Source organism: Molothrus ater, chromosome 2, assembly GCF_012460135.2.
Source record: "Molothrus ater isolate BHLD 08-10-18 breed brown headed cowbird chromosome 2, BPBGC_Mater_1.1, whole genome shotgun sequence".
NCBI lineage: Eukaryota > Metazoa > Chordata > Aves > Passeriformes > Icteridae > Molothrus > Molothrus ater.
Window position 1 is genome coordinate 112,201,880 of NC_050479.2, and position 13,929 is coordinate 112,215,808.

Consider the following 13,929-nt stretch of genomic DNA (forward strand, 5'->3'; position numbering starts at 1 on the left):
TTTTTAAATCACTCTTCTTTAAATGTTTCCTTTAAAATTTCTTCAATTTAATTTCTGCATGGGCTGAGCTTTCCTTCAGCAGCACTGTTAGTGCAGACAGAGGAGTGTGCTCTTTTCACTGGCTGGGTCTTACAAAGTTTTGCTTTTCTTGCAGATAAAGGAAGCCAACTTTTGGGGATCCAACTTTGTCATGAGTGGCTCAGACTGTGGCCACATTTTCATCTGGGACCGCCACACTGCTGAGCACCTCATGCTGCTGGAGGCTGACAACCACGTGGTGAACTGCCTGCAGCCTCACCCCTTTGACCCCAGTAAGAGCAGCATCCTCACACTCTGCACATGCAGCTTATCTGCACTAGAGCATTTCAGGCTTAAACTCTGTCTCAACTGAGCAATGCAATGATTAATGAGATGTTGTTCATATTTCCCTATATAATTCAGATAATAGTGCTTTTAATTTTGCCTCTTACTAATGACCTTTGGCCCTTAAATCCCTCCTTATGCAAAAATTTATTGAAATCAAACTACTCCTGGCACAGAGTTTATAGAAATACTGTCAGATGTAATAAGAAGAATCTCAATTTTTTGCTGCCCTCAACACAAAAAATGTTTTCTATGACACTAATGAGGGAAATATAGGGTTGTTGAAATGCCAGCAATACTTGGAAATTATATTGGAAGCTGGTCTCTACTTGGCTCTATTCAAAAAATACAGTGGAAGTGGGTGTCTACCTCACACTGGCATTGTGAGATTAGAATAATTAATAAAATTCATAGAAATCCTACTAAGTTGTGTTTAGAGGAAATTCTTCATAGAAAAGATGGACCAAAGCAGTAGAAGGAATCACATGTAGCTGGGAAATCTGAACCATCCTCTAGCCTCTGACACAGTCAGAGAAAGTATTTGTGGTTTGTTTGGTTTTTTTTTCACAGCTTACCTGGATGTATAGTAAGAGTCAGCTATTAGTAAATTAGCAAGTAAATGTTATAATAATACTATAAGAGGCTGGGGGTTTTTCAAACAGTTTGGGGGAACGTGGAATACTGTCCTACATAGGGTAAGCCTTGACCTTTTAACTTTTTTATTGAAATTGACTTCTTGTACATGTCCTGAGTTGGATACTTCCTTTGGAAGCACCTTTCAAAGTGCCCTGTAGCTTTGCTGATGTCTTGTTGAACTGTGTCACACTCTGAAGGTGTCACTAAGAGAGCTCATCCTCCTTATAGGACAGTTACTCTTGTTCAGCTTCCCAGTTACTGAGAGCTTTCTATGGAATTTTAATTCCTCCGTTGGCTTTTGTGCAATGATCTAGAGAATGCTCTGCAAATTTTCATATTTTTCATACTTTATTTATAACAACATCCATTGAATCTTTATATTTAAGTATCAAATAAATTTACATTAAATTCACTGAAATTATCAAAGCTACATTTGAAATTATCTTGGTTCTGCCTTTGTACTGGGTCTACAAATTCTAAAGCTTTGTTATTAATGCATATACTTATCAGCAGAAATGGATCAGTAGTGGCTGGGTTTGCTCTTACTTTTTGCTTCTATCTTTTATATATTTTGGTGATTTTTTTCAAATTTAAAGCAGGGGGCTCTTGATGTTTGCATTTGTTTTCTTCATATCTATATAGATAGATTCAAAAACAATCTATGTAGCAGACCTCATGTGGAGACTTGGTAATTACAAGCTCTGTTCAGCATGAGATCTGACATTTGCAAATAAGTGCTTCAAGTGAAATATTTTTCTCCCATTTAAGAGCAGAAAATACCAATAAACATAACACATTTAATTTAGAATAACTGGTTTTTACTTCTAGTTCTGGCCTCTTCGGGTATTGATTATGATATAAAAATTTGGTCACCACTGGAAGAATCCAAGATTTTTAACAGAAAACTTGCAGATGAGGTAAGAGCCTTTCCTCCTTTTTCATGGTAATGTTTTATGTTTAATTCTATAAAAGCCTTTGGTACAAATTACTGATCTTGAATTAGCAGAGTTATTTAATATTCAACAAATGAGCTACAAATAAAAAGCTGCCCTTCAGAACAGCTGACTTTTATATCCTTGGCACTTTGCATTTCCTCAGCTCTCCTAGAAATTATATAACATGATCTGCTATTATGTACATGAAAGGAGTTGGAAGAAGTGTGAACACTCAGATATAGATGGAAAACTGGCAGGAATTAATAAATGAACATAGTGCCTGTCTCTAAACAAATAAATGAAGGAAATAAACTGAAGGTAATACAAAGATATACAGAACAGCACAGAGTACAAAAATCAATCCTATTAAATATTCAGTGGCATAAAAGGGGCTTAAAGGTTAAGATTGCACATGGGAACTTCATGGAATAAAGCAAACATTGCAAGCCCAATCAGTTATAAAAGTCCAATGTGAAGTTATGTAACTCATTATTTTCATGTTGCCCTCAGAGCAATAACTCGATATAGCAACTGGCCTGGGGTGACCATATAGCCGACTGCTGAATAATCATATTTGAGTGATTTACATAACACAATGTATCAAAATGTTACATGGTTTTCTGTAAATAATATTATAGGACAGATTTGGTTATGGGGTGGTCAGGTTGGGGGCTTTTTTTGTGAAATCTCTTAGGCACTACAGATAGAGAAGACTGGGGATTTTTAAATAATTTAATTACTCTGTAGTAATGCTAAATATATTTTCAACAAAGAGGAACACACAACCCTTAGCCACCCCACATCCCTTGAAAAACCCCAAACCTTCCACTTGTGAGTTTTGAACCTATCCCATTATTTTAGCACTGAGCGAAGAGACCCTTCCTTGCATATTGTGTGACAGCTTTAGTCATGACATGTTTTGGAGCCTTTGGGGTTTAGAAGTATTACTAAATATAAATGTGGGCTAAAATTAATTATTGTACTTTAGTTCCCTTCCTTTATTTCTAATAATTGCAAATTATTTAGACGTTTAGTTATGTTTTCTGTAATAGAAAATGTAGAACTTTCAGAAGAATTGACTGCAGCATAACAAAACCATGGTTTTTGTTTTTTAATTTATTCCCTGTATTGACATACCTATGTAGGGGACAGGAGATGTTCAGAGCAATAAAATAGTTCTCACCATGTTAAGTTTGGCTGGAACACGTGTCCAACGTACCTGAACTGAATTTTCCAGAGAAGGGGGAGGGTCTGAGGAGAAAACACAGTGTTTGAGGAAAGTTCCATATAGATACAGAAATGTATTTAAAATTGAGAAGGGGCCATGACCTTAGTGAATAGGGAAAAACAGTGGGGATAAGAAAAAACCTCTGAATGGAGACAAAGCCTCAGCACTAGGTTGTCAGGGGGGTTATTGATGATGTACTGGAGAGATATGGGGTGACAGAGGAATAAAGAGCAGCCTGCTGCCTTCTCAGTTTGCTTCTGTTAGGGAGGGATCAGCTGTGCCAAGTGCCTGGCAAACAGGTGAGAATGACAGGAAAGAGGTGGGAAGGGAGAAGAAACTGCAAACATTTGCAAGAACATGTTCCTCACAAGAGGAGCAGGCTTGAAGAGCCTCCGAGAGAACAAGAATTTCATTATTTTCCTGTCTTACAGCAGCTGATCTGGGAGCAAAGACTGAAAAATGGTCATAACTTGTCTCCATCTAAAGAAATTCTTGTGCTTAATGATAACAAAAGAATCTAGTCTAAAAGCTGGCTGGGATTACCTACAGTGTGGGATTAAAATTTATGGAGGAAGAAAGAAGGATGGCAAGGAACTACCATGAGGAAGGAATGAGGGAAGAGAAATAAAAGTATTCATTAGTGGATTTTTTTTCCTTGAAAATGAGACAGTAGGAGCTGGCTCTTTCAAGTCATTTAGAGGCAAGCTGTAGCTCTGTTTACAAAGAATTATGGAGCTAAAGAATGTTCCTGAAGTGGGATAGAAATGGCTTGTGTTCCTTGGATTTTCTCCAAAAGTTTCAAGCAGCATGAAGGTAGGAGTTGAAGGTAACCTCATCTCTTTTCCTTCCCACATTCTTGGCCAGCACTGGTGCTAGAACTTTGTTCTCTACAACAGTTGCCATCTGGAAACAGCTCTTTCTATCATCAATCTGCTTTACTTCATGAAAGATTTCCAAAGTTTTTCTTAGTCACTCATCTTAGTATCTGCCATGCATGTGGACAACGGAACCACGATCTTACTGGAATATTCTTTAGACAGATAACTGGACACCTGCAGGCAGAGTCCACTGGCTGATTTTTCTTACCCCAGAAAACAGTATTCAATAGCAATTATTAAAATAATGCTCCCTTATGGTAATTTTGGTTTCTGTTTGCACAGAAACTTTGTATCTACAAACCCCTATCAATGCAGTATAATTCTGTGTTAATTTCTGATGCTGGTTTTTTCCTTTCCCTGCCTCCAGGTTATAACTCGTAATGAATTGATGCTGGAAGAGACCAGAAACACCATCACTGTTCCAGCTTCCTTCATGCTCCGAATGTTGGCTTCGTTGAATCACATAAGAGCAGGTGAGAGACTTCTGAAGAGCTTGTCCACAGCACTGGTCTATGAAATAGCAGGTTGGTTGGGAAATCATCAAGACCTTAGCTGGCTGTGGCTGTACTTGGGGTTGGTGAGAAGATTCATGGGTTGTTCAAAGTGCTCTTAATACTTAGGAATTGCTTCTTTGGTGTGAGACTTGCTACATCTTTACAGCTGTTATTTTTTATCTCAAAAAAAAGAGCAAAATATGATTTTTGATGTTGAAAAATACTCTCTTTAGGAGTCATCTTTTCAGTGAGTATGATGGGAAAACTGTTGGGGAGGACTGGAATGAACTGTAAGATAAAGTGGCTGTGATTGTGGGAGTTGTCATGGGGTGAAGGAAGGTGTGAAGATTCAGGACTGTGAGAGGCATTGCTGAGGCTGCTGGCAGCTGCTCCCAGGGCAGCAGGATGTCCCTCCAGTTCCCATGGGGCTGAAAGTGGTGATAAGAGCGTTGCATGGAAGAACATCACTGGGAACTGGACGTTGGTGCTGGAGAAGCCAAGTGCAGTGCGTTAACCCTGAAGATGGAGGACAGTGGAGAGACATCACACACTGTGTAGGAAGCAAGGAGATGAAGTTTTGGGAGGCTGGCATGGCATATGGGGCAAAAACCTACCAGACCTGTAGATGAAGGTGAAAGTGATGGGAAATAGTGATTATGGGGACTCTGGCTGAGCAGAGCAGTGGCTTGCAGTGGTGAGGTGTGGAGGAAGCTGTGCCTGGTGGCAGCTGCTGCTCCTCTCTCACCTCTGGCTGCTCTGGGAGCCCTGGGAGCCAGGAGGGTGCCATGTGTCCAGCCCAGTGCTGCACCTCCGTGCCCCTGTGTTTCCTTCAGTTGTCCTTCTCTCTTCTGAGTGAAATGCTAAAAGAACTGCCCAACACTTCAGCTACAACATTTCAGCAAAAATCTATTACGGCTGGGTGGAGTGTTTCTAAACCTGACTCAAGCATGTTGCTTGAGTGAGTGATTGGTCTTGAGCCAGTCATGTTCCCTCACACATTTCTGTATTTGCTCTTATCTAATTATTTACATCCAAAGGCACTTTTTCTGATGTATTGAAGTGACAGGCAGATTCCCCAGTTTCTGGACTATTCACATTTCTAACTGTAGCTATTGTAGTTTCAGCTCCCCAGCACAGCCCTTCTGTCCCTTGTAGTCACCATCTCATTTTAATGTTATACTTGCATTCATCTTTTCTGTGCTGACAGCCAGTCAGCAGCTACAAGGTTTTTCCTTTTGTACACAGATTTTGCTTTCATGCCTGGAAATCCTTAAAGGCATTTCTCCTTTTCTCCTTTCTCGTGGTAACATTTCTACCCACTCTCTGCTGTAAGTGCACACAGACTTTCTTCTACCCTTAAACCCACAGCTATATCCCATTGTGTAATAGTCTAGGGAGACAGTATGTAATAAATATTTACCAGAAAAAGAAAATTTTGCAAGCTCTTTTTACTAAATCTGTGTTTTGCAGATCGATTGGAAGGTGACAGATCAGAAGGATCTGGCCAGGAAAATGAAAATGAAGATGAAGAGTAACCAACAGTTGTGTGTGAGCACCTGGAAGTCAATGAAATTTGTATAAGACATTAATTATATTTTTCCTTACAGAGCTTTAGTGCAATTCTGAGGTATTGCTTTTGGATAACCTAACCTTTTTTTTTTTTTTTTTGAATGACTGTGTGCATGACTTGGGGAGAGTGTGCAAGTTAAAATAAACAAAAATGTTTTTAAAATGTTTTGCCATGTATGAGGGGTGCTAGAAGATGCCAAGTGCAATATTTTCCTTAAACAGCAAATGTGAGAGCTTGGATCAATGTTTTAAAGTAACTTTCATGATAGTAAAAACGTTGGTTCAAATAAATTTCTATACCTGCTGTTTGCATGTTTGTTGCTTTCTAATTAAAAGATTTGGTTGTTTTAAGTAGTTTTCTGGTTTTTCTTTGTGCAGCAATTGGTTTATCACCTTGTAATTACGACCCCATTGCTGCCTTTGCAGTATTTGTATTCTTTCTTACGGTGTTTGTGAAGCAACAAACACAATTATTTCTTGCAGTGAGCACTGGGGACTTTTAAGACCCTGTGTCTCTTGATTCTTGCATTTCCCACACTTATGTAGGCAAAAATTCTCTATCCCTCAGTTGTATAATGTCACTTCCCATTCCCTGTGCTTGGGTCTGTAATGCTGTGAAATAGTTGGATTTCACTGATAGATCTGTGAGTCTGCCTTTGCAACAGCAGCAGGTACATCTTAATTTCCACTGGATTTAGGGAACATGAATTTAAAAATTCCTGTGCATTATTTCCTAGGAGTAATTATCTGGGAAGGCTGTTCAGTCTGTTTTATGGGCTTTACCCTTCCTCCACAGATTTCTGGATGGCATTGGGGAAGAGAAAGTGAAGGAAGGAAGGTGGAGCAGTGGCAAGAGCTGTTTGCTTAATGGCAGTTCTTGCCAAGGATGGCAGATGTTAAGAGGCTTCACTGGGGAATACAGAATGCTGGGAAGAATTCTAAATCAGGGGGATGAGGGTACTGGAGGCTTCATTACCCTGCTGACATTAAAATACACATTCATCACACAAGCTGCACAAACTTTGCTGACATCAACAAAAGGAATTCCCCACACTAAATAAAAAAGAACATTAGCACAACATCCTGATTCACAGTGCAGGCAGGCTGAAGGGACATGGGGAAGGGATATAAAGGGAAAACTAAAACAACTGAAAGAGATAAAGAGAACTTTGTGAGGGAGGAGAAGTGGGAATTGTATGGAACTCATCTGGCAGTAACACTGAAGATATTCCCTTGGGCAAAGGAAAAATAACATAAGGGGAGAGGAAAAGTGTGAGGAGATGGATAAGGGTGGCTGGGTGGTTTCCTTGTTTGTTTTAAAGGAGCAGTTAAGAAATCATTGAAAGTGATGCAGTGAGGAGAATTTGGCAAAGGAGAAAATAACTGTTGAGGAAAGAGGATTTTGGAGTCAGAGGGTGCTGAGAAGAATGGACACCTCAAACGCTGGAGTGCTGTGAAACCCAGGAAACATCACATCCTGAGGAGGTCAGTGCAACACAGAGAGGATGGAGATCTGCTATGTGTTTGATGTTTACCTAGCATCAGCAAGGGAGAGGAGAAAATGTCAAGGTAAGATGCTTGTTTGTTAAGGAAATGGAGTGAGAGGAACAGCTAATATGGATATCTGTCTTTTCTGCTGGAATAAGTGGCTCTTCTGTGGGAGAAGGGAGCATAACTGTAATTTTTTTCTCATGAGATAACATTTTAGTCAAGCATGTTCAGATCAGTAAGAAATGAAAGAATATTTTATGACTTTGTGGTGGATCTGTTTGGAAAGGGATGAACACAAGGGTTTAGCACTATTCAAACCTTGCTGCTCATAGCAGTGCACTGAGCAATGTTTTTCTATCACATGTAAATTAAGCTTGCATTTTTATAACACGGGTTCTGCTCTCATGAGATTTAAAAGAACTATACAGGAAATGTCTGAAATGTTTAGTGGATAGATAAAATAGGATTGTCTGCTCCACTGCTGGGGCTCCTGAGCAATTTTGTGAATGAAATAGAGTAACACAATGCTAATGCAGTTGGGTTCTCTGTAGTTGATTTTTGAGGTAATTTCTTCCAAAATTAGCCCTGGTGTTTCTACAGAAGCCTGACTCTTCTTATTTAGAAATTATTAGTTTTCTGCCTTGAAAATAAATTCTTCCTCAAGTAAATATATGGAGAGGATAGCTTTGTCTTCCCCAGAGAGGTTTAATAAATCACTGTGGATATCTTTCTAAAAATAAAAAAGCTGCTTCTGCCACTTTTGCTTTACTTATAGCAATTGCCAGCAAAGAGCATACCAACAGCAATAATCTTGTCTTTTTTTTCCCACAGTTCCCCAGTAGGAACATTATTCCCAAAATGTCTCTTATTTATTCAAAAGCTAAATATTAGCTTTAATTCCTGATGCACAGCTGTGTGTTTACTGATTAAAAGGAGGATTTAATCTCAATAAGGGAAAAAATGTAATATCTGGAGATTTTTTCAAATTTCACTGAAGCTTTTCAGGCAGTTTTTCTAAAATGAAGATATCTATAGTGTTTGGGTTGGCTTTTTTTTTTTTAAATTAACATTTATGTAATGGGCTAAATCTGAGTTCCTAGAACCATACAATAATAGGAGCTGTTGGCAGAAATGGGAAATATTGGCAATTCCTGAGTTTGCAGCTGCAAAAGAATATTGGAAAATGTTATGCAAATGTGCAGAGAAGTTAATCAAAGCAATAAGCCATCCCAAAGCCTCACAACTGGAGAAGGAAATTTCTGCTTGGGGTCTGGTTTCAGGCCGGGGCTCAGAGGTGGGTGGTGCTGCTGGAGCTCCCTCTAGTGCCCCGTTCCTGCTGCACTTGGACATATCCAAAACGTTTATTGTCTAATAGAAGCCCAAATTTGATGGACAGGGTGGTGATAAGGATACAGGGAGCACCTTCTCCTGCTGTGAGGATTGCACATGCACTTCAGCACTGTCATTGTTTGTGTGCTGGGAAGAGCAAGGGTTCAGGTGTCACTGCTCACTTCTAGGAAGGATATTCTTAACACAATTGCAAAGATCAAAAGCAACTTCTCTGATATGTTGCTACAATTCCTGGTAAATAATTTGGTGTCTTGAAGCCTGGGCAGATGGTCCCTGTAGGACACAATCTCCTTCAAATGACAAAGATGCTGAGCTTGTTCAAACCACTCTGAGTTCTGCTCTTTGTGCCTCCCCTGATGCAGGCAGGACAAGGTTTGTTGAAGGCATCCAGCATCACTTGGATTGTGCATTTTTCTTACCTAAGCAGTAGATAAATGTTGCAGTAGGCTACTGTGTACACCTTTAACTCTTTGAAAATATCCCAGATGATGTTTTTGAGGAAGAAATTGCAGAAGTAAATGTTTAATAAGGGTTTCACTGGCCTTGCACCAACAAAATAACCACCGAGTGTGTGTGGTTGTGTGCAGGGGATGAATACACTGAGGGGCTGCCTGGGAGACTTGAACCATTCTTTTATGGAAAGCCAGTTTTTTATGGAAATATCCCACTGAGCCAGGCTCAGGCCATCACTCACAATCCTTGGGAATAGTCCTGTTTCGTGGGCAGAGCTGGCAGCAGTGTTAAGAAATGAGCTGCAATTAGCAGCAGTTGGATCCCAGCCCATATTCCTCCTGATCCAGTCACACACTCAACAAGAGGCCAACCCCAAAGGCCTCAGCTGAAGCACAGGGAATGACACAGGAGGCATCTGTGAGGTCACTGCTCTGCCTAAAAAGAGATTGAAGTAGTCTTTGAAAAGTGGGGTGAAATCAATTTTAGCTCTTTCCATAATCATAATGTGCACAAATACCTTTAGCTGTGTGAGCATCCAGTTTGTCTTCTCAGTAACATTCTCTGCTGCTGAGCCTGAGTTATTTAAGGTTATAGAGATTTATTTTCAACAGGTTTAAATGTTCCTTTTAGTATTTGCATTTGCTTTGTTCTCTTTGATGAAAAGGCACCATCCACCTTTTCAGTGCCTTTTAAGAACTTTCTGTCAATGTTCCCCTCTAGATTAATTTCCCTTTACTGGCAGAGCAAACTGAAGTTCAAAAAACAACTACTACTACAACCCACAGCAAGGTGTTTTGACAGGAAACACCTGTCAGGAAAAATAGGGATATGCTACTCTTCAAAGCAAGCTCCTTTTTTTCTGACTATTTCTCTACCCATATTATCATGCTGCCTTTTTTTTTTTTGCAGGAGGATGACTGTACACTGGTGCATAGTCCATGGAATTTGACAGATTCACTATCCAAATAAGAACTGATGGCTACTAATTTAGGAAAATCTCGCTTAAATAGAAAACCCTCTAAATAGAGTTTGTTAATGAGCTTTGTAACTAATTGGAAAACAAATCCCAGGGAACTGCAGCTGTTCACAAACAGCACTGCAGTTCTTCTCCTTCCCCTCTGCAGCATGACTCCATGCTCAGACCCTGTTTCCAAGATTTTCTCCTTCCTCACCTCACTTCTTAAGAAATTTGGTTAAAAACCACATACCTTTAAAACAAACCTGTCACAGTTAAGTCATCTAAAGGAATGACAACACAAAGTACTTTTAATGGTGGGTTGAATGTGACACTTGCCAAGTTGCAAGATGGGTTTTCTGTTCCTCAGAGAGTGATGGCCATTCAGTAGTTGTGCAAGATGAGTTGGGTTTCAACTCTTGCTGATTTAATGTTGTCATAGTTGTCAGTAGACAGCTCTGAGAATGCCTGTTCAGCACTTGGTTCATGGGAGAGTGTTTGGGACTGCTACTTAATTCCTGAGCATTCAAATTTGAAATACTGTGCTTTAAAATAATTTGTGGTTATTTTACCCAGGATTAGAAAGAGCAAGGAAGAGTTCTGTAAGTCTTTAAATGAACATAGCTTTAAAAATAGTGTTAGGCACTGTGACAAAACCTTTTGGCTTGGATGCTGGTTGCTCTATAGCAGCTTTCCAGGCACAAGGACATAGAAGACCTACTTCAAAATTCTTTCCAATTTTTCTCAGGTGTTTTTTTTTTTTCTTTTTAGATATAATTATACTGTGCACCTGCTACCATTGCATGTAAAATTTGTGCAATGAGTACACTGAAGAAGGGGATTCTCTCTGTAGCAGGAGCTCTTGCTGACCCCAAGAGCAGGGAGACTGGCACTCCCCCAGAGTTACAGTCAGCCTCTCCATCAGCACCCCTTCCCCATGGCAGGAGCAATTCCCAGCCCCTCTCTCCTTCCCAACCACACTGTGTGTGCCTGCTCTAGGGCCCTGGGTGCCACCAAGGGTGACAGTCACACACTCCCCCACCACACTGAAAATCCATGTGGATGGCTCAGAAACTCAGCTTCATTCACAGCACTTGAATGCCAAGTCGCTGCGCTGAATGGATTTGATTGCAGTCTGGAGACTCTAAATTTGGACTGTTACATACTCTTACAGAGGAGAGCTAGGCAAGAGATACAGAAATGAGAAACTGATTTAATTCCTGACATCCTGCTTCTCATGCTGTCTTTCCCCTCTGTTTGCTGTCATTCCATGAAGCAGTTTGGAGAAGTGACTCAAATGTTTAAGAGAGTGAACCCAAGATGCAGTTTTGGTCTGTCAGTGGACAAGCAGAGAGCAGACAGGAGGAGCAGAAGAAAGGTCTCCACTTCCCTCTGCATATTCATTCCCTGGGAAGCAGAAAGCAGTGAAAGCAAACAATGTGAGGATAAATGAAAAGGTGAGTTAGACACAAAGAAGGGGAAAAATTTTCAATGCAGCAATGATATTTTGGTTCACTGAAAGACAGTCTAGAAGCAGAAGGATGTTACAGAGATGACTGAAGTGCAGCTGGGCTGCAGGGAAATGGTCCAATGCCACGTGCCTCCAATATGGCAGGGGGTATCCTGCATTAAAAACTATCAGGGATGTGACCTCCTGTGTTGCTGGGTAGTGGCCACATGACACAGCTCTAAAAAAGTATTTCCAAGTTGCAGATCTATGCAGGATAACAAACTCTGCTGTGCTGCCTATCTAGAAGAGAAATGGGCTTCTCCTTTCCATGAGAGGATAGCTGACATCTCAGTGAAACTGCAGGTTTTAAAATAAGAGACATCCACCAAGATATATTCCTGAAGAAAGAGTAGATGGGAAATTGAGACTGGGAATCTCTTCTGCCTGGCATCAGAGCCCCAGATCTGTGCCCACCAGGGTTTTGAGCCATGTCACCAAGTCTTCTGGCAGCCAGAGAGCAAACAGGGGATGCCCAAGCATCAAGACTGAGGTTCTGAGTCAAATGTTGCCATCCTCCTGACAGTGCTCAGCAATCGCCTCAGTGCTGATGTAAGTGGTGATCATATTTAGCTTTTACACAGTTTAGCTTTAAAATGGTGTTAGAGCCAGTTTACAGAGAGAGACAACATCAAAAGTCCTCTTCAAAAGATTGAGAAATTGGGCATGAATGAGGAGACAATTTGCCTACCATCCCTTATCAGCCTAATAATAAAAGCAGGGTTTGGAGCCTTAACATTTCTGAAGTGAACCCCCTTCCACCAGCCTTTTAAAAATAGGAGGTGACTCAGTTTCTAACAAGTGCCTCCACACTGGTAGCTTCACATTAACCTCTTATGGAGGAGAGGGAGCACATGTGTTTCTTGGTAAACCATTAGTGGCATTGCTGCTGCACTGCTTGGTGAGCTGTGGGATGGGCTCATGGGCTTTCTCAAAACAGTAAACAGGCTGGTGCAAAAGATGGAATTGCTTGTCACTGATAGGGGAATAACAGCTCTGAATGGGGTGGGTTTGTGCAGGTGTGACCTGAGCTCTTTAATCACCTTAGGTCTTAACAATAAAGACCATGAAATAGAGCTTTAGTGATTCAGCTTTCTCTGACAGAAGTGGAGCTGCAGCAGGATCGGCATCTGCCAGTCGTCCCTCTGTTGCCATGGTAACCCCCTAGGATGGGGTGCACTTCAGAAAAATGCAACTTCTGGGCTAAATTGTGGGCTGGAGGGTGGCAGATGGATGGGATTCAGCTGCCTCAGAGGGTGGTACTCCACAGCCAGACATTCAGATTTAGGAACGTACCCAGGTGGTCCATTTGGCACATCAGAAGCAAAATTCAATTTAAACCATCAATTTGTTCCCAGATTTGTTCACTGAGCCGTGAAACATGCAGAGCTAGCTGAATTCCCATGTAATCCAAGCCTCATGGATTGCCCTGAGCAAGGGACTTGATGAAGCCACAGCCCTTTCTCATGAGCAGCCAGCAGAGACAGGGAGGGCTCCCCATTTTGCTGGGAAGTTGAGCTGTTTGGCAGCCTGACACATGCCCAGAGCCAAGGAGACTTGGGATCCAAACGCAGCTGTGAGCTGGAATTGATGTTGTTGGAGTCACTGCACCCCTCTCACAACACAGGCAGCATATTTCCTTACAGAAATGTTTTGAAAACTGAATGTCCTTAAAATTTTCAGTGCACAAAACAATATGAAATGAAGAAAGGAGAGAAGAAACATGCTGTTCCAACATGGCACAGGACCATGTTTGAACAAGAACATTTCTTGTAAGGGTTTGTCAGCCAGCTGGAGTGCACAGGACCTGGGAACCTCGTGGATTTAAAAGCAGAAATCAAGAGAAAAACAAACAAACCAGCCAACCAACCAAAATACCCAGCACCACAGGTGTAGCAAAAGTCAACTTAGTTTTTAACAATTACTGCTGTGGGTTGGGGGATATTGTGAACCACATTTATTGTGGTTCCTTTATCCTGTGTGCAATGGTAAGTCCACTATAACAGATGTGCTGTTATATAAAATTAATTTTCCAAGATTGTTTTCAGAAACATGATATACTTTGCTATC

General features: G+C 40.8%; 1 protein-coding gene across 6 annotated transcripts in view; it reads left to right on the plus strand.

The window, feature by feature from the left end:
- The window catches only part of DCAF6 (DDB1 and CUL4 associated factor 6), a 73,231-nt gene extending 66,777 nt beyond the window's left edge, over window positions 1–6,454 (plus strand). For all 6 annotated transcript variants that reach the window (XM_036406583.2, XM_036406616.2, XM_036406591.2 and 3 more), the window contains 4 exons: window positions 155–311; window positions 1,828–1,916; window positions 4,408–4,513; window positions 6,005–6,454. In XM_036406583.2, the coding sequence (XP_036262476.1) occupies window positions 155–311; window positions 1,828–1,916; window positions 4,408–4,513; window positions 6,005–6,069 (417 nt within the window). In that variant the 3' untranslated portion in view covers window positions 6,070–6,454. The remainder of the gene's footprint in view (window positions 1–154; window positions 312–1,827; window positions 1,917–4,407; window positions 4,514–6,004) is intronic.
- Window positions 6,455–13,929: the final 7,475 nt, after the last annotated feature.